The sequence below is a fragment of the Portunus trituberculatus genome, chromosome 22 (assembly GCF_017591435.1).
Source record: "Portunus trituberculatus isolate SZX2019 chromosome 22, ASM1759143v1, whole genome shotgun sequence".
NCBI lineage: Eukaryota > Metazoa > Arthropoda > Malacostraca > Decapoda > Portunidae > Portunus > Portunus trituberculatus.
In genome coordinates this window covers 6,175,276-6,202,539 of record NC_059276.1, presented here as the reverse complement: position 1 = coordinate 6,202,539, position 27,264 = coordinate 6,175,276, and the positions used below count along the sequence as shown (strand labels likewise).

General features: G+C 40.3%; 1 protein-coding gene across 1 annotated transcript in view; it reads right to left on the bottom strand.

The window, feature by feature from the left end:
• LOC123507376 (acetyl-CoA carboxylase-like) overlaps positions 1–22,697 on the bottom strand; it is a 45,169-nt gene extending 22,472 nt beyond the window's left edge. The window contains 26 exon segments of the mRNA XM_045260172.1: positions 1,070–1,260; positions 1,679–1,952; positions 2,060–2,178; positions 2,361–2,564; positions 3,182–3,313; positions 3,473–3,579; positions 3,771–3,937; positions 4,140–4,279; positions 4,718–4,821; positions 5,510–5,759; positions 6,270–6,420; positions 7,077–7,304; positions 7,889–8,033; positions 8,471–8,580; positions 9,084–9,246; positions 9,924–10,086; positions 10,755–10,883; positions 10,885–10,926; positions 11,706–11,915; positions 12,382–12,596; positions 13,048–13,179; positions 13,714–13,881; positions 14,978–15,107; positions 18,253–18,419; positions 20,655–21,008; positions 22,467–22,697. Of these exon segments, the coding sequence (XP_045116107.1) occupies positions 1,070–1,260; positions 1,679–1,952; positions 2,060–2,178; positions 2,361–2,564; positions 3,182–3,313; positions 3,473–3,579; positions 3,771–3,937; positions 4,140–4,279; positions 4,718–4,821; positions 5,510–5,759; positions 6,270–6,420; positions 7,077–7,304; positions 7,889–8,033; positions 8,471–8,580; positions 9,084–9,246; positions 9,924–10,086; positions 10,755–10,883; positions 10,885–10,926; positions 11,706–11,915; positions 12,382–12,596; positions 13,048–13,179; positions 13,714–13,881; positions 14,978–15,107; positions 18,253–18,419; positions 20,655–20,889 (4,076 nt within the window). The 5' untranslated portion in view covers positions 20,890–21,008; positions 22,467–22,697.
• Positions 22,698–27,264: the final 4,567 nt, after the last annotated feature.

Below are 27,264 nucleotides of genomic sequence, written 5' to 3'. Positions count from 1 at the left end.
CATTAGACATTTTAGCTTGCTGGTTATCAAGCTGTTAATCTAAAATATTAATTAGATAATTATTTTCTGTGAGGCATCATCTGCTCCTCACAAAGCATGCTATGGCGCACTAATAAAAAAAATACTGTGCACAAAATTAAAAGGAAAAAAAGGGCCTGTCAACAAACCTGCTAAAATAAGAAGATAAGTTACCTTCCTCTTCTTCTTTGCATTAAAAATAAGCTAAACAAAGAGGACCTCATATCAGAACAAGAGATATCAGTCACACAATAACAACAAAAACTAAGGGAAGACAAATTAAATTATTCACCACATCATTCATTACTTCAACATGTAAACCATCTTGAAATGTGTGCACTTATTTAACATGAAGAAATATAAATACTTGTCACTTAATGCATGAACTTGCATGGTACACTGCAGCAAATCTAGAACAGGAGCAGAGTACAGAAAAGAGCCACACATCAGCAAGTCACAGATACATACAGTGAGTGTCTTGGAGAGATCACACACGACTGAAGGCAGGATACAAGAGAGGAAACTAACTAAAGTGAGCATATGAGATTATAGAAGACAAGGAAGGAAGAGGCATGCTTAGAGGAGAAAATGAAAAAAAAGATGGAATAACAAATAGATGTAGAGAGAGTAAGAATATTAATGTGAAAGTATGCAGAAGTTGGGAAATAGATACTACTAAAGACTTTATGTATCCAATCATCTTCCATTTCTAAGCCTTAACAGAACTTAATAATAAAAGTAATATGCTCACTTACAGAAGACATCATGCAATTTTTTACATGTACAGATGAAGGTAAAGCAGATAAGAGGTAGTATATAAATCCCTTAGGTATATATAGTCAACATTTCTTGCATACCATGTATCTCTTAATAATTCAGAAAATCTTATTCATGTAGTTTAAATTTTCAATGCATGAACTGCCAACCTTGATAACCTTGTGAGCATTTTGGCAGCTGAACCTTGTATTAACACAGCTTTTTCTATTCAGGTCAGGAAAGGATTTAAGTTCAATATTATGTAGCAGGAAAAGAAGACTGTGGTTCCTCCTACCTGTAAGTGAAGTAGCGAGGGAACTGTTGCTTGTAGAAGACCACCATTGTGATGCGTCTGATGCCGGCCTCCTTGAACTCCTTTCTCTTACTGGCGCAGAACACGGAAAACTGTTCACTTAGCTCACTGTCGTCCTTCTCCTCCTCCATGCTGATGCCGATGTTCATGATGTGGATGGGGTCCTTGGTCTCCTGATGGGGTGAGATTCGTGAAGGTGGTGGCACATGCTGCTACAGAGGGTGGTGGCCGTCAGTGTTAGGTGGAATGGTTGATTAGGTCATGGCACACCAACATTTATAATGATATGTCACACTGGAGAAAATGTTGGTCAGAAGAGAATAAATTAGTCAGATGCTTAAATGTATATCACTTGACACCCTCGGTATGAAATAACTTTCATTATCTTTCTTTTATGAAACGTCAATAAACAGCAACTCATAAGCAAATGAAAAAATATGTAACTTTATAGAATTATTGTGCCTTTTAATCTAGTTCTTTTGATCACTATATGTAAAATTAAGCTTGCATGTAATACAAGCCAGCTGGGGGCTCGACCCACAAACACAAATAATACATACACACTCAATCAATAACCAGACTTCCACTAACCTTAATTTCCCCCATGAAATCTTTGAAGGAGGAGCCAAGCTTGATGGAGCCTGAGAGAAGTTCCTGAGGGCTCATCTCTCCCTCAAGACCTGAAGGATCGCAGGGCTGGAAGAAGTTCATGAGGTCACTGAAGTAGATCTCAAACTCCTCGAAGGTCTTGAACGTTGCCATGATGCCCATGCGCTGGCAGTTCTCCAGGTTGGTGGGCGGGTCGATTGGGGTGTGGTGGGGGTCAGAATATTCCAGGGTGCTCCACATCTTGTTGTGGGGAATCCTGGGCAAGAAAAAGGCTGGTCAGGCTAGTGAGTGTGGGGAGATGGCTCAGTGTGAGTGTTTAGCTTGGTGTGGTGTGAGAGGGCAGATGGAGCTGGTGGTGCTTACCTGTTGGGATGTGAGGATGGAAGCAGGAACTTGAAGAATACTACACACACTCCTCCGTACAGCTCCTTGTGGCGGAGGCAGGTCAATTCATAGCTGATGTATGCACGCCGCACATAAACCTTTGGTGGGAACAGAACACCATCTTTAGTTAAAATATCAGAATAGCAATGAATGGTTAATTTTAGATTCAGGCATTTTCAATTTGCAAACTGTATTAAGGAAAGCACTTGATTCATAGCTTCTCATCTATCTACACATTCTTCACTACCACATTAGCATCATGTCCCTGACCCTGACTCACCTCCAGACTGGCCATCCGCACAGCAACATTAGAGTGGTAGAAGAAGGCGTGAAGTACATCAAAGATGGAAGTCTCCGAGAGGATCAGTTTCTGGAGGTTCTCTGGATGGAATGAGTGTCCATACATGTCTATAGCAGGAAGGAAGATTGACTCCATCTGGTTGTAGCGGAGCTCATAGGCTGGCTGGTGTGCTGCAATGAGGACCTGCACCAACACAAGGGGAGTTCAATGAGAAGATTTTTTAGGTCAAAGAAAAAAGGAAGGAGAGGAAACAAATGCGGGGAAAAAATGAAAATGGTGTGAGGGAATTAGAGATAGTAATTTGATATTCAATAACTCAAAAAAACAAAGACACAGTAAGATCATAATACACCAAAACACATGACTGAGAAATTGTAAATAAAAAATTCTCAATATAAATAAAAGAATTAATACACACACACACACACATGCAGACACAGACGCACGCACGCACGCACACACACACACACACACACACACACACTGAGCTACACGGCCCGGTAGCTCAGTGGTTAGAGCGCTGGCTTCACAAGCCAGATAACTGGGGTTCGATTCCCCGGCCGGGTGGAGATATTTGGGTGTGTCTCCTATCACGTGTAGCCCCTGTTCACCTAGCAGTGAGTAGATACGGGATGTAAATCGAGGAGTTGTGACCTTGTTGTCCCGGTGTGTGGTGTGTGCCTGGTCTCAGGCCTATCTGAAGATCGGAAACAATGTGCTCTGAGCTCGTTCCGTAGGGTAACGTCTGGCTGTCTCGTCAGAGACTGCAGCAGATCAAACAGTGAATTACACACACACACCTGGCGAGCCCTAAGAGCCACCCGGGAGTGCTGGGAGCTGTTGAGTTTGGTGAGTTGCTCCAGGATGGACGACAGGTCATCGGTGAGGCCTGGCTCGTGGCCACACAGGTGCTCAATGAGGAGGATCACCATCTGCAGGGAACCATTGCATTTATTAGGAGGGCAACTGAACACCAAGGAACCACACAGCCCACAGAACAAGAACAAACTATATGCAGGGAGTATAAATATTTTCAAACTTTACACAAAGTGACAATAAGGTTTCTTCTAATTAAGCCCTGTCCGACTCACCTGGTTCTTCTTAGCAACCTGTGCATGTGAGAGCAAGGTGCCCAGGATGTTGGTAATGTCCTCCTTGTATCGCTCCCTCAGTGCATGGACACACTTGTCGTATGAGCCTGCAAGATTACAACATTCCATGAGTGTCCTAACATCCTAGACTGTCATGCTATTTCTTTATGTTCCATTCACTCTCACATACTTTCATTACAAATTCATCACTTCATTTTCTCAATACTTCCATACCATCAAGTGTCAAGAGAGGAAGCAAGGAAATGTATTTGATGTGTACCAGGAAAGAGATACTTACCATGCTGGAACTGTGTCTCCACCTGCAGGTAGTGTTTGAGCAGCTCCAGCACCACCTGAGTCATGCGGCCACGACTGCCCTTCTTGTACCTCTGGCAGAGCTGCACCAACCCCTGCGTGGTGACAAAGAACACATCCCTGTCCTTCTTCTGCAGTGAAGCAGCATGGCTGAAAGACAACATGGTCAGTGCAGTAACTTGTATCACTCAGACGTATTGTTTTGAACAGGCAAACTATGAAACACACTAACTGAATACAAAATAACTGATATGGAGGAAAGGGGTGAAGGGAGGAGGTAAAGAATACAGAGATGGGATAAAAAGAGGGGGAAAGGCAATGCAAAAAAGGACGCAAGCGTATCTCAGTGTACCTGTCGACAGCACTAGCAATCTCCTGGGAGGGGAACTGAGCCAGCATGGAGGTGACATTGCTGCCGTAGATCATCATGTATTTGCGTATCTTCTTCTCCACTGCCTGAGGAATCCTGCCGCTGATGGAAGCAATCACTTCCTGGGGAGGTAGAAACAAGATGCTGTGATGTGGCTTGCTGTGTGTATCATTAATTTCCTTGTAGCTTGCTGTGTGTATCATTAATTTCCTTGTAGCTTGCTGTGTGTATCATTAATTTCCTTGTAGCTTGCTATGTGTTTCATTAATTTCCTTGTAGCTTGCTGTGTATTATTAATTTCCCTGTGGTTTGCTGTGTGTATTATTAATTTTTCCAAGTGCACAATCTTCTCATCTCGATTACCTGCCTATGAAGGGAAGCTTAGTATCGTACAGAAATGGTAGATAATATTCAAGGTTACTGTGCTTTTCATAAATTTCTTGTGGGGTCTTTCCTTTAGTTATTTATTTATTGTACCAAAAATCAATATTACAGTTATCACTTGAACTTATACAACCTCTCTTACTAAACACATAACTCTCTCTCTCTCTTTCTCTCACCTGCAGTTCAAGTAGAGGCAGGTTGGGGTCCCTCAGCACACTCATGAGCTTCTGCACTGTCTCCCGCACCATTGGGGTGAAGTAGTCGTCCGGGAGGCAGTAACCTGGCGCACACACACAAGACAAATGTATGCAAATATTACATTCATACTAATACTGATCAGGTGTGTTGTTATCTAAGTAGTCATTTATCTCTACTTTCTCTGTACACTTTTATATGCCTCAAATACCATGATTCCTACTATTAAAATCTACCATCCCATGTCTCTATCATTTCTCAAATACTATAATACAAACTGTCATATTCAAAAGACTACACACTCAATACACTGGAAAATGTATTGAATTACCCTTCTCTCATCTCTCAATAACCATCACCTAACTCCTACCGAAGTCTATTATCCAATCTCTCTATTTTCCTCAAATACTATAATACATAACTTAACATTCAATACACTACAGCACTCAGTAAGCTGCAAAACTCATCAAATCACCCTTCTCTTGTATCTAAATAACAACCATCTAATTCCTGCCAAAGTCTACAATTCTATCTCTGTATCTCCTCTCAAATACAATAACACAAACTGTAATATTCACTACTAACATTCAGTAAAGTTCACAATCCATGAAATCTTCCACCCTCTCTTCATCTCTCAATAACAACTAGCTAATTCCCAAGTCTACCATCATATCTTTCTATCAAACCTCAAATACTATAACTCAATAAGCAGCAAAACCCATCAAATCTTCCACTCTTCCCTTTATCTCTATTCTAATCAACTCAACACTTACCATTCAGCACATTATCCAGCACAGCTCTCCGTGACTGGTAGATGTGGTTCAGTTTCTCGGCATCCCTGGGCAGAGTTGTCTTGCTCGGGGGGAAGCTTTCAGTGTAGAGCTGGGCCTTGGTCACCAGCGAGGGGTCATCAAGGTCCATGCGAGCGATGATATCCCCAGCGTTCAGCACTGCTCCAGGTCGCTTCAGGTGGTACACACAGCCAGATTCGGTAACTGTCAAGGCCATTACCATCTTCATGCTCTGTGGATGTAACAGGGAGAGTTATTAACAGGTCTCGGTCTCGGTCTCTCTCTCTCTCTCTCTCTTACTCCATATCTGCTTTTGTATTTCCCTCTTCCTATGACCTGAACTCATTTAAGAGGAAAGTTTCAAGACATATATTCCCCTTTTTTTGGCTAACTCTCTTGGATATGCTCTGGGACTGGCATTTTAGGCATTTTTGTTTGTCCTTACTTGCCCTTGGCCAGTTTTCTTATCTAAGAAAAGAAATGCCACAAGAATATTAACTCCATCAGTAGTACTGGGATGCATTTTTACCTTGAGATTTATGTACAATTAGACCATTCTATTGACATTAGGAAGGATCTTTGGAGATCACAAGATTAATGACTAAAGTCTTCACTATTTTAATCCCCAACATAAGTTTCTGAAGCTGTATAAAATCATCAAATAATAACCACAAGGAATATGGAAATGCATCATGGTACTCCGATGTTAAGGGATAAAACTAAACAACCCTCTGCTCTTCACCTCAATCTCAGCGTAAGGTTGCCCTGAGAACACGTGGCTGCCGTCCTCATGAAGGTAGTTGATGAGCTTCCCTGGGGCTGAGGTGCGGAGGGTGGTGGGGTCATTCTCCTTCTCAAATACACATGTCTGGTGGCCAATGGTGACACGGTACCTGGGGAGTAGCGATTAGTTAGGAAAGTGTGAGGAAAATGTGATAAGCCAGTTAGAGGTTGAATGTATCAGTTCACTCTTGTTTTGTCTTCTCTTTCTATATCATTTTTATTCTTACGATGGTTTCAATTGCTCTCCTATTTTTATCTGCGTTAATTTTTTCTTTTTGTTCAATTCATGTTGTTTTAATTCTTTGTTTATTTCTATCTACTTTATTTTTTTGGTTTGTTCAATTCTTCTTCTCTATCTTTTTTTTCTTTTATTAATTTCCTCTCTTATATCTATCTCAGTTTTTCTTTTGCATTTTCAAGTGCTCAAGTTTCATTCTCACTTGCTTCTCTTTTAATGTTTTGTGTGTGAGTGTGAATGTGTGTGTGTGTTGCCATTTACTTGTAATGAACACCAGAAGTACAAGGTAAAAAAAATTAAGGAAAGGATGAAGGTAGCAGCACCCATCACTATCACACACTTCCCTATAATAAAACCCAGAAATATGAAGATGAAAGTTAACAATAAGTCAAAGCACCATTCACCAAAATAAGGAGAGGATGAAGGTAGCAGCATCCATCACTACTTCACACTTCCTTATAATAAAAACCTAGAAATTTAAAGATGAAAATTAACAATAAGATCAAAGCAACATCCACCATCACTTACTTATCCACCTCATTCTTTAGGTAAGTGACGTGGCTGACCCCATCCACCGACAGCAGCAGGCCAGCATCACTCATTCGGTAAAAGTCAACACTCTTACAGTCATTATTGAGGACCAGGAAGTACTGAGTGGGGCCAGACCGAGTCACCTGCACGTGGTATTTGGTGCCCTCCGAGATGAGGTCGACTTCCACTACTGTGTTGAGGGACTTGAGGGGCAGTACTTGGCCTCTGTAGGTGTGAGAAAAGGAGAGGTTAATGTAGCTTCTGTTGGTATGATTGTTTAGACGACAGTTTAGTGTAGCTTCTGTTATTATGATTTTCTAGAAGACAGTTTAAAGTAATTTCCACTAGTAAGATTGTTTTATATTCTAAGTTTCTTATCACCTGTGTGTGTGTGTGTGTGTGTGTGTGTGTGTGTGTGTGTGTGTGTGTGTGTGTGTGTGTGTGTGTGTGTGTGTGTGTGTGTGTGTGATGTGGCTTATTAATAGCACTATTCTATATTATGAGCTATAATATCTGTACAGTTTTTGTTACATAAGGCCATTTTTAAATATTTCCTATTTCTATTGCTATGGACTGTGTTCACTTGTCATAATACAATACAAGCACCCTTTATCTTAATTTACTTTGTTTCAGTGCTGTTGTATCTGAAAACTGATAATTCATGTAAACTAAGGAATCATTTAGGCAAAAATGAATGTCAAGTGGGAAGCAGAAATCAATGAAACTCAGCCTTACGTTTGACTAGGAAAAGGCTCAAATTCATAGCTAAAAAACATATCCACACAAATAAAAATCATGCAAACACCCACTTTTCCAGGGAGTTGTAGAAGTTGTTGTAAGCGTCCTGTATGGTGTTGTCAGCAATGAGGGCAGAAGCACAGGTCACAGCCAGCATTGTGTCTGGCTTCTTCCCCTTCACCTGAGCAGCAATGAGGTGGTCCAGCCATCCAGTGTCTACAGGGAAGAGGGACAATTGTATATGATGCTTGCTGAAGGAGTCTTGGTGAGTAGGAGGAGTGTGCAGTGAAATGAAAGGATCAGATAAAAGATTAGGAGTTAGAAATACAAGACAGGAAGACACACAAGGAAGAGAATGTTATAAGAAAGAGAAAAGATGACAAAATTAGGATAAAGCAGAGAAGAAAAGATAAATGAAGGAAGAGAAAAGCTTCAAAACAATAATAAATAACGCCAAAAAGAAAGACAGCAATGATAAGAAAAATTTGATAATATTCACTGCCTCTTATTCAAACACAGGTATTGGGGCAATCAGATGAAAATGGCAGGAGAAACGGAGCAGACAATACATAATGGAGGTTAATGGAATATTGGAGAAACACAAGGAAGGGATACAGGGGACACAGTATTAAAGCCACCATACCAGTGCTTACCAATTGAGTTTTGCTGGAAGGTTTCAGTCTCCAGGAGGGTGATGAGGTACTCTACAGTAGTGCGGAAGTCTCCTCGGATGGACAGCTCCTTCAAGGCAATTACCAGGTTCCTGAAAGTTGAAGGTCACTCTCTAACACTCACTTGGTATTTGCATAGAAACAGACAACCTAAACAGTGTATGAATGAATGAAGGGCAAAGGTCTAACTCTTATTCCTTTAATATTTGCACAGAAACAGATAGCCTTGACAGTATATGAATGAATGAAGGCTGACACATTGTAACACTAATTCAGTATTTGCAGAGAGAACAGAACAGCATAGATAGTTAATATTGCATGAAATTATTTATTTAAACTTTTTTTTAAATATACAGAAAAATTCACTGTCAAATTTCAACATGCAATAAACAAATACAATGAAGGAAAGTTACAAAATCCAAAGAAAATGACAATGAAATAAAAACATGAACCCACCTGGATTAAATGAAGTTATTCACTATCAAAACTAAACATATAAACACTTTCTACTTCAACACACTATGATACAGACAGGAACCCAAAGAATAGAACAAAGAATAGATGAAACCAATTGTACAAAACACCACACACTCACTCTCTGGCAGCCTCTCGGTCCTCGCCCCAGGAGAAGCAATGGCCAAACTGTGAATCAGCATACTCGTGAAGGCCACCTGATGCCGACACACTGAAGTAACCCCACACGTTCTTACTGGATCGGAAATTGAGCTCTTGAACTGTTCCTGAGCTGGGCTTGAATCCTGGTGATGAAGAAGGATTGTGTTAGATGAAAGGGAAGAGGAAGAGTCAGTATATATGATGAGGAGGATGAAAGAGAAGAGGAGGAGTACAGGAACATGGAAAAGATCAGAAGAGAATATATTGACAACAGTGTATACGACGATGAAGAGGATGTAAAAGGAGGAGGAGTACAACAACAAGGAAAAGGATCAGAAGAGAATATAATGACTGAAATTTGTTAGATAAAATGGATGTGGAGGAAGGAGGAGTACAACATTAAACAAGCTGATGAACAGGATGAAAGAAAAGAAAAGGAATACAACAACATGGTAAAAGGCAAAGGATGATATGGACAAGAAGAAAAGGTGGAGGACTAAAAGGGAAAAGAAGGAAGAGAAGGAAAATAATGAAAGATGATGGATAAAGGGCAAGAAGAGGTAGAAGCATAATATGGCATGAAACTAGATGAAGAGAACAGCATGAGGAAATGGAGAAAGAGGACAAAAGTGGCATACGATAAGAAAAATGAAGATAAGAGTGAAGATGAAAATAACGAATGTGAGGAAGGAAAAAGACATGAAGCAGGAAAGGTTATATATATTTCACGAATACATACTAATTACATACTAATACATACTAATTGTCTCTAAATCCTTGCAGAACAATAAACAAGCCAAACCAAACAAGAACCACTCACCTTCATCAGGGTTTTCACTGGTGATACGTGCAGCAATACAGTGACCCTTAGGAATTGGTTTCTTTCTTGGGTTGTCAAAGTCTATCACATTATCACCCCAAGGAGACTCCCCATACAGGACCCTCACACAGCGAACACGGTGCAGAGGGATCCCCATCGCCACCTGAGGGTTGTGACAAGGTGGTGAGAGAAAGAGGGATTGGCAATGGTAAGCAATGTAAGTATAGGTTAACAGGATGATAAAGATGAGAAGAGAATGATAAAGCAGAGGAAAAATGTGAGGCAGTTAGAGACAAGAAGGATTGGCAATGGGAGGTAATAGATGCAGGAGTGAAGGGGATGAGATTAATTATAAGAAAAGGAGAATCACAAAGCTGAGGAAAAATGTCAGAATCCTTAAAGATGGTGAGAGACAGAGGGATTAGCAATGGCATGTAAAAAAAGTACGAGTGAAGAGGATGAGATGAAGCCTGAGAAAAGAGGAAAATCACAAAGCACAGGGAAAAGATATACTGAATTGTGATTATTTTGAACCCTTATAGATGGTGAGAGACAGGGGGATTGTAAATGGCAGGCAATAGAAGTATGAGAGGTGAAGACGAAAAGAAATACTAGAAAAGACCCGGGAAAAAATATTATAATGATTATGTTGTAATTATTTTAAATCCTTATAGAAATGACCAATCACTCAGCGCTATTCCAAGACAACCCTTCTCACTTTCAATCTGCATACACTACATGATTTTGGATACAACTCTTTACTATTTCAGGATTGGTACTCTTCATACTCTACACTGACCAGACCACTTACATAAACAAACCACAGCTCACCTGGAGTTGGGCAGCAGGAAGGTTGATATCAGTGATCATCTCTGTGCACGGATGCTCAACCTGCAGGCGAGGGTTGAGCTCCAGGAAGTAGAAGTTGCCATCGTTGTCATAGAGGTACTCCACTGTTCCCTGCGTTGACATACCCTACTATCCTTGCCAGCTTAACCGCAGCCTGTCAGGGAAGGCAAAAAGTGGGATGCAACCTTCAAGTGTATCTGTATACTATGATATTGTAGTGAACTCTATATTAGGAAAAAAAAAAAAAGAAATAATAATAAAATAAATAAATAAAATAAATATGAAGGTGGATAAAATGTACAAATTCAATTATCATGGTACTTAAATAATAATAAAAGTGGATATAAGAAACTCTAGACTATAAATATGAGAATGTGTATAAAGTAAAGATGAAAAATTGAGTACAGAAGCAGATATGAATGGTAATCTAATAAAGAAAAGTGTGAATAAAGAAAGAAAAGTAACACAGAGCCCAGCCAGTCACAGCACCCAACTTCCAGCCAGTCATAGCATCCACCTCCTCCCAGTCATACCACCCACCTTCTCCCAGTCACAGCACCCACCTTCTCCCAGTCACAGCACCCACCTTCCATTAAGTAATACCACACACCTCCCAGTCAGTCACAGCACCCACCTTCTCCCAGTCAGTCATAACACCCACCTTCCAGCAAGTAATAGCACCCATCTTCTAGCTCATAGTACACACCTTCTCCCAGTCACAGCACCAATCTTCCAGCCATTCACAGCATCCATCTTTACCCAATCATAGCACCCACCTTCCAGTCAGATCATCCACTTTCTACCCAGTCATACCACCACCTTCTCCCAGTCACACCACCACCTTCTCCCAGTCATAGCATCCACCTTCTCCCAGTCATAGCATCCACCTTCTCCCAGTCATAGCATCCACCTTCTCCCAGTCATAGTACACACCTTTTCCATCTTCTCAAACACCTCAGGATTGGCGATGACACATGGTGCCTCCTCAATGATCTTCTGGTGGCGGCGCTGGACGGAGCAATCACGACCAAATAGCGGCACAGCATTTCCATACACGTCAGCAATGATTTGAACCTCCAGGTGGCGGGCACACTCGGCAAGCTTCATGATGAATATAGGGGAGCCGGGGACCTCTGCTTGTACCTGAATCAAGGAGAAATTGACTGGTGACATGAAACAGGGAGTAAGCTAGACAGTGATCAAAGTTTGGGTAAATAGAGTAGGATTAATTTTAGTGGTAAATCAAGCAATAGAAGAAAAGTTATTAATTTTACTGCAACATCAAATGAAGATATAACACAGATATTGAGAAAGGACCAGAAGAACATGCAAAAACTCCCACAAGTCACAGGCAAGGAAGATTGACTGGGTTCAGTGATAGAATGAGTTTGAGAGAGAGAGAGAGAGAGAGAGAGAGAGAGAGAGAGAGAGAGAGAGAGAGAGAGAGAGAGAGAGAGAGAGAGAGAGAGAGAGATTAATTTCAGCACTGCAACATCAAGTGAAAGAAAGACAATTAATTTTACTGCCGCAACACCAATTGAAGAAAAACAAGACAAAATTGGAGACAGCACCAGAAAAAAGTGCAAAACCCCCAAAATGCAACACTCACCTGTCTGAAAAGTGCTGGGAAATTGTCCTCAGTCTCTGCTTTCCTGATGCCCTTTCCGCCGCCACCCTCAGATGCCTTGATCATCACTGGGAAGCCAATCTTGCGAGCTGCTGCCAGTGCCTCCTCCACGGTCTCCACGCAGCCTTTCTTGTACAGGTCGCGAGGAATCTTGAGGTTAGAGCCATTGGTTCCCTCACTGAACTCTGCCTTAAGGTCTGTGGAAAGGTAGTGAAGCTGAGATATAATTGGATGGATTAAACATTTTTTCCCCATGTAAGCAGGGAAATAAATACAAATACATCTCTCTTACAATCCTTTCTTTTTCTTCTTTTCTATGCAAGAGGAGAGAACTGGCAAGAGAACTGGCCAAGGGCAATCAAAACATTCAAACAAAAAGCCCACTTAAACTAAATTACTCTACCTGCTGTCTTTAAAAAAATATTACCAAAACAAACTGATATTAAATAGTAACATGATCACACTGTATTTTTTTTTTATGTCACTAGAAAACTTTTAAATTCAAGGTTTTACATTTATAGAACATAGATTAAAGAATTCTCAATCTAGTATTTACATTTCACGATAAAGTAACAACACAGTAAGCTTCTACGTGTCTCCCTTATTTAGTGTGTGTGTGTGTGTGTGTGTGTGTGTGATGAGACCCACCTGAGCCAGACCAAGGTAGGGTGGGGATGTCTGCTGTCTGGGCCACAATACTGGAGGCAATCTTGTCCCCCAGCGCCCACATGGCCTTCTCTGGTGGGCCAATGAAAGCAATCCCATTCTTGTGAAGTTTGGCTGAAAACATAACGGAAATATAAAAACTGTTGAGAGTAAATCATAGAAATATTATATGTTATGAACCTAATAGTGGAATTTTTTGTTTATCCAGTGGATTATGAAATGCAGCTTAGTATTTAGCAATCTTAACACAAAACCTCCACTCTCTACTTGTACAGTCAAACATTTTAACTCCTTTTTTCCAAGCAACACAAGATCCACACCTTTCCACACTCTGCCTGTACAACATTCAAACATTTTAATTCCTTCCCATGTAAGACAAGCTCCAAACCTCTCCACACTCTGCCAGTATAGCATACAAACATTTTAACTCCCCCATGCACGACAAAATCCAAACACTCAACACTCTGCCTGTACAACATTCAAACATTTTATTTCCTATTCCATACAACATAAGATTACCACACCTCACCGTTCAAGACCATTTAAATTTACATCTTCCACACACGAACATCTTTCCAGCACACCATTCACTTTCCAGCCCTTCTCCCTCACTTCACCAGATCAGCACACCTATCACCAATAACTCACCAGGCAGCTCAGGGTACTCAGAAGCATGCCCCCAGCCAGCCCACACAGCGTCCACATCATAACGGGTCGCCAGGTCAAGAATCAGCTTCACATTGGCATAGTTGTTGTTGTTAGCACCACCAGGGACCCAAACTGTGGTGTCGGCCAGTTTGATGTACTCGGCGCCAGCTAAAAGGGATTGGGGAGGAGTGTGAGAGATGCTGAGGTGTTCATGAGTAAAGGAAAGAAGAATAAGTATTGTTTTTCATGTTCTGTTTGCAGAAAAGGAAGATAGGAGTTTTTTTGACATGTGGTTTGATGGAAAAATTATAGTGAGAAGATAGTGTTGTGTGTTGATTAGCAAAGGAAAGAGATTGTTTTATCATGTTGGTTTTGCTTGTAAGGTTCTGGAGAAGAGGACAATAAATTATAGTGACATGTGGTTTGATGGAAAAAGTTATAGCAAGTTAGTGTTGTGTGTTCATGAGTAAAAGAAAATTAAAAGAATCATTATTGTTCCACTTGGAGAAGAAGAATATAAAGACAAGTTTTTGAATTTTGAAAGAAAAGTTAAAGTGAGAGGATACAGAGAGTGGTGGTATTCATGAGAAATGTGGTTTGAAAGAAAAAATTAAAGAAAGTGGTGGTATTACTGTGTTTGTAAAGGAGAGTCTAGAATGAAAGAAAGGATGATTATAAAGGAGAGTTTAAAATGAAAGAAAGGATGATTATAAAGATGTCTAGCTGATTATACATTTTCATTTTTTTCCAAGCAGAAGACAAGGATGGTGAAGGATATGGGAAGGTACTATACATGTCTTTGAAAATATAGCAATGATGGCTCAATAAGCTACCCATTTATTTCAAGTTATCAGAATAAATTTAGTTACTACAGTACTTGATCAATAAATACCAAGTCCTATAAAATATAATATGTAGTGGAAAGGAGGAGACAAATTTGAGGTGTAGCAACTCATCTAAGAAAACCTACAAAATAAAAAATAGTGAAAAAGATGAAACAGACTTGAGATTTAGCAGTTCATCTAAAAGAACCTATAGAAGCATAAGTAGTGGAAAAAATCAGACAGACTTGGTGTAACAGTTCATCTGAGAAAAACCTACAAAATAAAAAGTAGTGAAAAAGATTAGACAGACTTGTGATTTAGTAGTTCATCTGTGAGAGAACCAACAGAATTAAAAGTAGTGAAAAAGAAGAGACAGACTTAGATTTAGCAATTCATCTATGAGGGAATGAACAAAAAACCATATGGCCTTAGTAACCCACCCTTGAGGTCCTCTGGGGTGACCATGCCAATGAAGTGGAAGGCACGGTCATTTCTGAACACCTCGTATGCCCACTTGCGGATACTGCGCATGCACTTGACAGCAGCGATGCCATTGTTGGCGATGAGGATCTGGTGATGGGGAGAGGGAGTACTGAAGAATGGGTAGCATTTACATAATCATTAGCATGTGACATACTGAAGGAGAGTAGTGTGATGTGAAGTACTGAAGGAGAGGAAGATAGTGTGATGTGAAGTACTGAAGGATGGGTAGGATGTGAAGCACTAGAAGGACAAGTAGGTACAAGTAGGATGTGAGACTCAGTGGGACATTATTGCTGAAGATAAAGAAAGAATCACTAAAGCAAGGACTCAGGATAATGATATTGAAGATAAGGAAAGAATCACAAGATACAACAACTCAGAACACCAATACTGTAAATAAGAGAGTTACATGAGAGGTTTTACATAAGAGATTACAACACAGTCAGAGTGAACCTTGATATTTTTCACTCAATCTATAAATGTTTGAAAGTATGACCAAAATAATTTTATACACAGACACAAGCCACATGTAAGAAGTATCAAAATTAAACAAAAAAATAAATAAAATAAATAAAAATAAATTAATTAATTCCCTGTATTTTTCTTTTAACAAAGCCCCAATAAATAGTTCCTAATACTGGAATGAATAGCATGTCTTTCTACTTGAATTTTCTCACACAGAGAGGCTCACTTGACACAAAACAAGCCCACAACACAACCCTCACAGCCTTCCCTACTCTCCTTGAACCTCACATCATAAAAAAAACAAAGAAAGGCTAGTTTTTATCATTACTGGATTTCCTTGCACTTTTTCCCTGGAATAACTTTTTTGTGTAGTAAAAAGTGTCTCAGCCCTGGACAGACTTAAGTGTTACGTAAGACCAATAAAACAAGGATGCGTGTGTCAAGGCAAACCTTAAAAAAATAGGTACGAACCATAAGTCAAATTATCTTGTAAAATTAATAAAACAACAAATCCATGTGATTACAAGTACATTTCACTCCCACAAGACAGGGATGGCAAGATGTAAGTACTATAACTCTGGTACACTCTTGTCTACGCATCTACCTTGTCTTATCACAAATTTGTAGTACATTGTAACAAAAAGTCTATTTACATGTCCACAAGACAGTGCTGATAAAGATAATTATAGATAATTTATCACCCCTTGCTTATCTCACTGTCTCAGCCTCACTTTATTTTTTTTTAATATTTGAAGACAGGTAACCAAGAAAGATGCACAAGAAAATGAAAAAAAAAAGATAAATAAAAAATAAATAAAAATGCCAAGATACTCATAGAAAGTAAAACAAGAAAAAAAAAAGTTTGATTTCTGAAATAACCCGATACTCTTGAGGCCATTCTAGTCACAGCAAGGAGAAGAAATAGAAAACAAGCAGAGTTAGTTCCACAGTTCACAGAGTAAGCATTGCTATCCGCCTGCAATCATCCTTGACACCTCTATATATGAAGGCACAAGTACACCTGAACAACACGTCTATTTAACTCTCTCATTTCTCAGTGATCCCACCAAGGCCACAACAATAAAGATAAGGAGTGAGGCAACAAAGCAAGATATGAAGAAAATACTCAGTCGTTTTTGCTGCTATTATTATTACCAGTACCAAAACAAGGGATGAGGATAAGACTAAGGAATTTTACTAGTTACCACTTTAATTTCTTGCTATTTTACTATTTTCTTAATTTTCCTGCAATTGTTGTTGATGAGGAGGAAGTAAATGTCAAAAATAACTTTATCGCAGATGGAATGACGGATAAAATCTCTTTTCTTACATGTCTAAAGTGACTCTCACCATGACTAGCAGTACTATCCCCTGCCACACCCCACAGCCCCACCACATCCCATCCAACCTCACCACCACATCACATCCCATCCAACTTCATCACCACATCCCATCCAACCTCACCACCATATCCCATCCCATACTTCACCACCACACACCATCCAACCTCATCACCACACACCATTCAACCTCACCACCACACACCATCCAACCTCGCCACCACACACCATTCCATACCATCCCATCCATACCACCACCACCACATCCCATCTCATACTTCACCACCACACCCCACACATAACTAGCTCCTAACCAAACCATCCCAATAGTAGTAGTAGTAGTAGTAGTAGTAGTAGTAGTAGTAGTAGTAGTAGTAGTAGTAGTAGTAGTAGTAGTAGTAGACAATTATTTTCATACATACAACACATTTACATTTCATTTCAAAACTACAAATTACCAAAAAAAATAAATAAATAAATAAAAAATTGTCCAGTAATATGCAGTGAAAGAATAAACTATGTAGAGAACTAAATAGGTTGTATACATAACACACCCAAACCAAGACCTATTCCATCATCAGGTCCCTCCCAAACCATCCCACACCCAGCCAGACCCATCCCATCCTAATACTGTCATCTCAACTCTGTATCTTGTTCTTATATCCATCCCCATTCTAATTCAATACTTGTCCTTGTATTCCACCTGTCTCATCCTAACTTGTCCTATGCTCCACACGGTCTAGTTCTAACTCTTAAAACTCATAATAACCCACGCCAGTTCTCTGTTCTATCTAATCTTGCAACTATTTCCATTAAGATTTTCAGCATCCTTTCTGCCTCTCTAAGTGTAGCTGCTTCTTTCTGTGTTATTCTGATGTCCCTCTTCTCCTCCTCCTCCTCCTCTTCCTCTTTCTCTTCTTACTCTTGTTCTTCCTCTTCCTCCTCTTGCTCTTCCTCCTCCTCCTCCTCCTCCTTCTCCTAATCCTCTTTCTCCACTTCCTCCTCCTCCTCTTTCTCCATTTTCTCCTCCTCCTCCTCCTCCTCCTCCTCCTCCTCCTCCCTCACTCCCCCATGATCCTCTCTCAAGGCAACTCTCATGACACACAGAATTTCAATGACAGAGTTAGGATGTTTGGATTAATTTCTTGCTTGCTTCTTTTTCTTTTTTTCCTTGTTTGTTTCTTGTCATATTGCTTCACCGTTTTGATAGGCGAGGTGGTCTAGCGGTTTGTTTGTTTGTGTATGTGTGTAGTTAACTGGTATGGTACAGAGATAAGTTCCCTGATCTGACCCTGAGAGATTAGATTAAAAAAGGAAAGAAAATAAAAAAAAAAGCTACTTGGGGATGCACTTCACAGATCAGTTGAGATATGGTATGTACACACACACACACACACACACACACACACACACACACACACACTTACCCTGGTTATGATTTTTTTGCCGCCAAACTTCTTAACAAACTCTTGTGGCGTTGCAACTGTGAACTCCTTGGAGTCCGGGCTGCGGAGAGCCACCTGCTCCCCCCCAGGCATGGTGGGCTGGTCGGCAGCAACCAGGCTGGGGCTGGAGGGGGACTTGATCACCTCACCTGGGGAGGAACACCACAATGCTTAGTCTCTCCTCTACATCTTAAAGAAACCTAGCTTTTTTTTTTTTCTCTCTCTCTCAGCACAACTAAATCTTTCTTTACTTTCTTATAGCAACTTTTCACTTACATCTTCCCTTCACTAAATAATCTTACTAGGAATTCTTACTTCCTTACTTTTCTCCTTCACTAGATAATCTTACAAGTTTTAAATTTCTGTGCTTCAGCAAATCATCAGTGTGCCTCTACATCATTATATTCCCCTGACATCACAACCACACATGGCAGGACAGTCAAGGTCAACCAAACTCCACTGTGTCCACGGTGACAAGCAGGACACTCAAGATAACACTCTGCTCTATGTTAATATCTCAATGTTTCCTATCACAGAAGACAATGAATACTCATCACTTTCTTCAAGTCTGCTGCTGACCACAATACTGATAAGCAATCTCTCTCTCACTCACTCCCTCTATCAGGTCATCAACAAGGTCAGAAGACACTTGTGACCCAGTCTGGTGCAGAGATAAGCAATGTTGCATCACAGTTTTGAAGGCTGCATGCCATCTAACATTAGCAGGGTTGACAACAATGCATGTATGTATATAGCACTGTATATCCATACCTGTATCTTTGAATGCACAGATACAAAATGTATATAAACTCTTGATTCACCTACTAATATCAAACAGACAAAAACTACACAATCACATCTCAAAATTAAGTTTAAATACAAGTACACCCTTCACTAATACTAAACACCCAAAAAATAAAGAATCATAATACAACAAGGGAAGATGCACAGTTCGCCTCCAAGGTGTTAAGGTGTCACAGTGTCTAGGGGGAAGTACAGCAGTGATAGGTCATTCCTCCTCATGCCTGAGAGTGCATAACAAGCCAAGAGTCACAGCACACAAGTCAGCTGTGGTTCTGTTATAATGAATCAGACAGATGTTTGGGTTCAAATTACACTTCATTAAAAAATAAACAATAATCAAATAAGTGAAATTATAACACTGTTACCTAACACTTGCATCACTTATTTTGTCAGGAGAGAGAGTGTGTATGTGTATTTATTTACCAGCTTTACCTAGTGTGTATGTGACACTGTATGTCTCATTAGCTGATTCGTGTCTCTCTCTCTCTCTCTCTCTCTCTCTCTCTCGCAATTCTTTTAAACACGTCGCAACAGGTCATAAGAGAACCCCAGCTGAGTCTTCACTGCTCTACATGTATTACAAGCACACATCACCAGCCACTCCCCAACCCACACTGCAGCACCATCACACAGCACACTTAGTACAGTTATTAGGACAGTACTAAGTTTATCTAAAATCATGTGACTAGTACTTCTGATTTAGTGAAGAGAAAAAAATGTATAGTTCTCAAAATAAGACCAGAGTAAAACATCTTTGAAGACAAGATATAAGGAGGCACATAAATAAATGCAAGATAATAAGATATGGGAGTATTTCTATTTAGTAATGCAAGGGAACAAAATATATGTATAGTTTAACAAGATGCAGTCTCTAGTGGTCAGCATATAATGATAAAAAACAAAAATGCTCATCTAAGAAATAAGTGAGAGAATTTCCACCTGCTAGTTGAACAGGAAGGAAATTACAGTAAAGCAGGGGAAAAGACTAAATATAAATACAGTTTAACAAGACGCAGAGTCTCTTGGTGGCCAGAACATTATGACAAAGAATATAAACACTCATCTAACAATCAGTGAGGGAATTTCTGCCTTAGTGATGCAGGAAGGAAATTACTGGTAGTGTAAAGCAATGGAAAATAGACAAAATATGTACTTTAACAAGATGAGGAGTCTCTTAATAGCCAGAATATAAAAAAAGAAAAAAAAATACTCATCTAACAAATAAGTGGGAATTTTCCTCCCTATCAGAGCAAAGCCAAAGAAAATAGAAAACAAAGTAAGAGAATTTCCACCCACCATTAATGCAGGAAGGATATTAGTGTAAAAATGAAGCAAACAGAAGATGAAAGTAACCAGAACATTAAGGCAGTGAGTCACAGCCTTGTCCAGAGCAGTAAGACCAGCAAGTGAAGTGGCTGACCCGGTAACGCAGACAGGAAATCAAGGTAAGGCTACAAAAACATAAACCAACAGAAACATTAGAAGAGCGAGTCGTACAGTGACGTGTGAAGCAATACAATAAGCAAGGAATTCTCTCTCTGTTGTGCGAGGGGGAATGAGAAAAAAAATCCTACAATTACCTCCAGACTCTTTTTCCTCTTCCTCCTCCTCCTCCTCCTTCTCCACCTCCACCTCCTCCTCCTCCTCTTGCTGCTCCTGGCGAGGCCGTGGGAGGAGCACAACCAGCAGCTTCCCAAGTATTATGTGTAACACTAACACCGGCAAAATGAGTTCCAGAGCTTCTACGAGATGAGCCACTACCTCCTCCACCACAGCTGTGTGCTGCGACGGCCCCACCTCTACACGTCCCGGCATGTCTGGGTGTGCATTGTGTGTGTGTGTGTGTGTGTGTCTAGGTGTATGTGTGTGTCTCTGTGTATGTCTGGTCTCTGCTGTCTGTGTGTCTAATGTGAGCTGACCAGTTCTTCACTCTCCTGTAAATGTGTTTCTTATTATTATCTTCATCATCGTCAATATTTTTATTTTTACTATTATGAAGCATATTTTCACTGAATTCTTCCTCTATTGTTACTTTGCCATTACTATTGTATTTATTAAGTTACTTCTCTGATACTACAACTATTATATCATCACTGCTTTTCTTCTATTACTGTTTACATCTTACTGTCATCACCTGCATCATTAACTTGAGAATTGAAATATAAACAAGGAATAATGAGATTTGTTAACTCAATCACCTTTAAAAGGACACTTATCCTGTTAAGGAAAAAAAGGACTTACTAAACAAGATTATCAAATGAACACGTCACTTTATCCCAAAACACACCCAGAGAAGAATATTAACACCATTTTTTCTTCCTATTTCTCACTTACCAAGACTAATCAAGATGTCACTGAAACACAAGGCACCAACTGTGAACAACAACAAAAAATCCCATAAACACACGGAACACCACAAACCAACCTCTATTAGTGAAAAAAAAAAAAAAAAAAAAAACGACTTGCTAAACAAAATATCACACAAACACAGCCATGGAACAAAATCAATGTTGTTTCTTTCCTTCCTATTTCTCACTTACCAAGACCAATCCTTAAATTTGCAGCTTCAACCCATACACCCTATCTTATATTTCTTTTTCCCCATGTCTATCAAGATTGGGGACCTCCTGGGAAACCTAACCTAACCTTATTATCAATATCCGATAGAGTAAAATGGGCTTAGAAATGGTCGTAGAAGTGTGATCAAGACCGTAAGAATGTGTAGTTACGTGTGGTGTATTTGTTGTAACTGCAATAATACTGACCAATCAACCAGACGTCATTGAAACACAAGATACCAACAATGAACAACAAAAACTCCCCATAAACACACGGGAACACTGCAAAACAACCTTTATTAACGTTATAAAAAATGACTTAATAAACAAGAATATCACACAAACATGTCACTAACACAAAACACACCCAAAGAATATAAATGCCGTTTTTTTCCTTCCTATTTCGCACTTACCAATACTAATCAACCAGACGTCACTGAAACACAAAATACCAACGATGAACAACAAAAACTCCTCCAAAACACACAGGAACACTGCAAAACAACCTCGATTAGCAGTGTAAATAATGTTCAGTCACACTTACCGGGGACTCTTCACCGGGCTACTTGTGTCACTGTTCGAGACTTTTAAATCCCTCATGGCCACAATATTCTCACCACAACGCTAGCACCACAGAGAAGACACTTGTTCCGCAGCAGTTCACCTCACAATGACTAGTTACTTGTCACATTGAGTTAAAAAAAAGTGTAAACAAACCAAGAATTCCTTCAATAACCGCGTAATTTAACTCAGTACTAGACATTTATTAAGCTAGTGAGGGTGTACAGCTTATGGATTATCTCATATCTCACCAGTACACGGCTTCCCACTCACCTAAGCCTATTTAAACAGGTGGATCACAGGTAGACACAGCAGAGACTTATCCACACACCCTCTTCCTCGGCCACCATCTAACTCACTGACTGATTGACCCTTCTGTCTCTTCCTCTTTGCTTCATTACGCGCTCATTACTTCATTGCTGATAGTCATTCGAGTGCCGAGCTGTCTACTACTCAATTATCCTCTTGTGCAGATGAATGAATTAGTCTCCTTGTTGTGTATGTTAAAAATAAAAGGAAGTGTTTCAGAATGCACGGTTTTGTCGATAAAACTTCCTGCTCTCTAATATCGTAGCTTTGTTAAAGAGACCAGACACGATTATAAGCCTAAATATAGAGTATAGAACATGTGTGAAGAGGGATAAGAGACAGAACAACATTGGTATGATAGGAATGATACGAGAAATCTAGAGTCCTCGTATCTAATAGGACTTGGCAACTCACAAAAGAAGTATTAGGTGGCGAGATTTCCACCTGATGGGAATACCTGTTTATTCACTTAAACGCTTGTTCCGCCATCAAAACCTCGAAATAGCACTGTCAGTAGATGAAATAATGTCACATGTACAAGAAGAACCCACACCCAAGCCAAGAAGATGGGTATAAGTGGGTGAAGAAAGGGTTTAAGTGGGTGGTGAGAACTTGGATGGTGCGAGGGAAAGTGGGCGGGGTCTTCTCGCCGAGCACATGTTAGCGTGTGGGCTGACATCGCCTCATAGTGACGTCACAACCCATGCCACTCAGCACCCAGCCACCCAGACACCCTTCCCGTGCTAGAGGTGACCATGACAATGACAATGTAATACAGGGGCTTATAAACAGCAAAGAATCGTAGAGGACTCGGCCATCGCCAATGTCCGGTTTTGTTGAGTCAGTCTATCAATGTCTACGGTGCTTGAGATGAAGGAAAAATGTTGTATAAGCTTATCTGCTTCAATTTGCTGGGAGGCATGAATGTCCTTTGGTATGGAATGGTAGTGGAGATGAGTAAAATATTCCAAAAACCATTTATCATCCTATCAAATAACTCGTAATCCTGTTCATAAGAGATTAAAACCGCATTCTTAAACACCTAAAGCTTTCTACACAAACATTTCCACAGACAATACAATGACTTATATCTCGCGAGTGCTTTTTCATTAACAGTGCTAGATAATTGTTAAACTATCAAGAGAACTAAGTAAACACCCTTGAAAATCCTTAACACCACTGCTACATGATGGAAAGAGACAATCAATACATTATCCACGAATACACAATACAGTTACAATAATCAAGTTTAAGAAGTGTTATCCTAATCTTTGTCCACTGAAACTGAATCTAATGCAATAAAAAAGACAAATAGATAGATATAGCCAGAAAGACATAGATAGATAGACAGATAAGAAAAAAAACGATAGAGGCAAGAAACGCAACAAATAAAAAAGTAAAAACACATCCTCCTTCATAGACCGTGAAATTGCATCTTCCCTTCATTCCTCCCGCCTCTCCATGTACAAAAACGTCTATACACTCCTTATCAAGCCTATTTACCTCCTTCCTTCCTATCTTTGAGGCAGCCATGGCAACTCGTGGACCAAGAAAGACGGTGACACTAGACCGTTCCTCGTAGCTATACCGAATGAGTGACAGCTTACTTGCTTCACTCTTGGCACCCTCGTAATAGTAGTAGTAGTAGTAGTAGTAGTGGTGGTGGTGGTGGTAGTGGTGGTGGTAGTGGTGGTGGTGGTGGTGGTGGTTCGTATTAATGTGGGTAAGTAAATTTGTGTATAATTTCCTGCTGCGTAAGTGACAAAGTGTCTCTCTCTCTCTCTCTCTCTCTCTCTCTTACTACTGCTGCTCCTACTATTACTACCACTTTAGACTACTACTACTACTACTACTACTACTACTACTACTACTACTACTACTACTACTACTACTACCATAACCCGGATGAATCTCTCTTAGGCGTCACACAAACGTACGCACATGTCACTTTCTACTCTCTCTCTCTCTCTCTCTCTCTCTCTCTCTCTCTCTCTCTCTCTCTCTCTCTCTCGTGATCATGTGACTGGAACAGGAAGGTCTGGGAAAGGCAAGTGGCAAAAAAAAAAAAAAAAAAAAAAATTATGATGAAATAAATAGACAAAAAGTGAACGAACAACTATAATGCTCTCTCTCTCTCTCTCTCTCTCTCTCTCTCTCTCTCTCTCTTGCACGATTCAAAGATAATTTTAATTCTGTGCATCAGAGAGAGAGAGAGAGAGAGAGAGAGAGAGAGAGAGAGAGAGCATACTACCTGTACGTGCGTGATAATGCAAATAGATAAGCTTTCTCTCTCTCTCTCTCTCTCTCTCTCTCTCTCTCTCTCTCTCTCTCTCTCTCTCTCTCAAGATGACAAGTTCGATAATATGACCTTCAGCTTGTTCTTCATTTGCTTCTTTCTTTATCTTTATTACCCTGTGTGTGTGTGTGTGTGTGTGTGTGTGTGTGTGTGTGTGTGTGTGTGTGTGTGTGTGTGTGTGTGTGTGTGTGTGTGTGTGTGTGTGCGCATCGATACTCCATGTGTCCTATAGTTTTGTAAGTCACGATGATGGAAAAATGTTTTTTTGTAGTAAAAAAAAAAATTGATGTCGATAATGATGATGATGATAGTAGTAGTAGTAGTAGTAGTAGTAGTAGTAGTAGTAGTGGTGGTGGTGGTGGTGGTGGTGGTGGTGGTGGTGGTGGTGGTGGTGGTGGTGGTGGTGGTGGTGGTGGTGGTGGTGGTGGTGGTGGTGGTGGTGGTGGTGGTGGTGGTGGTGGTGGTGGTGGTAGTGGTGGTAGTAGTAGTAGTAGTAGTAGTAGTAGTAGTAGTAGTAGTAGTAGTAGTAGTAGTAATAATAATAATAATAATAATAATAATAATAATAATAATAATAATAATAATAACAACAACAACAACAACAACAATGAAAAGAAAAAAATAGTGAGAGGGAGTGTGTCGATTATTACTATTATTATCATTATTATTATTACTGTTAATATTATTATTGTTGCTGTTGTTGTTGTGATTGTTGTTGTTGTTGTGATTGTTGTTGTTGTTGTTGTTGTTGTTGTTGTGATTGCTGTTTTTGTTGTTGTTATTGTTGATGTTGTTGTCACCCTCTTCATCCTTCACTATCACAGAACATTACAATGAACAACCGGTACACATTTTCTTCAAATATTCTCTCATTGTAATAAAAAGTAAGACAAAAAATGAATGACAAAAAGTAAATATAAAAACTAGTGCACAAAAACTTGAAAAAAAAAAAAAAAAAAATCATGACAAGAAATAAGAAAACCACAATAACATAAAAACTCAACAATTTTTTCCCTTGCCTCTCACAGTCACTCACCTACTTCGTGGCAATACTCCATGGAGGTCACATATACCAGGGAAGAGCGATACAACCTCCCCCTACCACTGCTCGATGCACACTAACCCCTTCCTGCCTTGAACCTGTGGAGTGCCTCGACTCGCTCCCTCCATGCTCCCTTCCCTCGTCCTAGAAAGTGATCTGAGGAAGACATGCCACGGAATTAGACATACCTACATACTTGATGCGGCTCTCTCTCTCTCTCTCTCTCTCTCTCTCTCTCTCTAGGATAATAACAATGGTGATTGTGGACGAAAGTGGCAGCAGCAGCAGCAACAATAGCTGCAGCTGCAGTAGTAGTAGTAGTAGTAGTAGTAGTAGTAGTAGTAGTAGTAGTAGTAGTAGTAGTAGTAGTAGCAGCAGCAGCAGCAGCAGCAGCAGCAGCAGTAACAGTAGCAGTAGCAGCAGAAGCAGTAGCAACAGCAGCAGCAGCAGCAACAGTAGCAATAACAGTAGTAGGAGTGGCAGCAGCAACAGCAGCAGCACTAGTAGTAGTAGTAGTAGTAGTAGTAGTAGTAGTAGTAGTAGTAGTAGTAGTAGTAGTAGTAGTAGCAGCAGCAGCAGCAGCAGCAGCAGCAGCAGCAGCAGCAGAAGTAAGCAGTAGCAGTAGCAGTAGTAGTGGTAGTGGTAATGATGGTGGTAGTAATGGAAATAGTAGTACACACACACACACACACACACACACACACACACACACACACACACACACACACACACACACACACACACACACACACACACACGGCCCGGTAGCTCAGTGGTTAGAGCGCTGGCTTCACAAGCCAGAGGACCGGGTTTCGATTCCCCGGCCGGGTGGAGATATTTGGGTGTGTCCCCTTTCACGTGTAGCCCGTGTTCACCTAGCAGTGAGTAGGTACGAGACGTAAATCGAGGAGTTGTGACCTTGTTGTCCCGGTGTGTGGTGTGTGCCTGGTCTCAGGCCTATCCGAAGATCGAAAATAATGAGCTCTGAGCTCGTTCCGTAGGGTAACGTCTGGCTGTCTCGTCAGAGACTGCAACAGATCAAACAGTGAATTACACACACACACACACACACACACACACACACACACACACACACACACACACACACACACACACACACACACAGATTGGAATATGCAGGAGTAGTGTGGACCCCTCATAAAAAGAAACACATAAGGAAGTTGGAGAGACTACAAAAAATGGCTACAAGAATGGTTCCAGAATTTGAAGGGATGACATATGAGGAAAGACTAAAGGCTATGGATCTACTAACCCTGGAACAAAGAAGGGAGAAAGGAGATCTGATACAAGTTTATAAATTGATCAACGGAATGGACCAAGTGGATAATGAGAAACTGATCCTGAGAGAAGAATATGACATTCGAAGCACAAGATCGCAGAGTAAAAAGCTGAGAAAAGGAAGA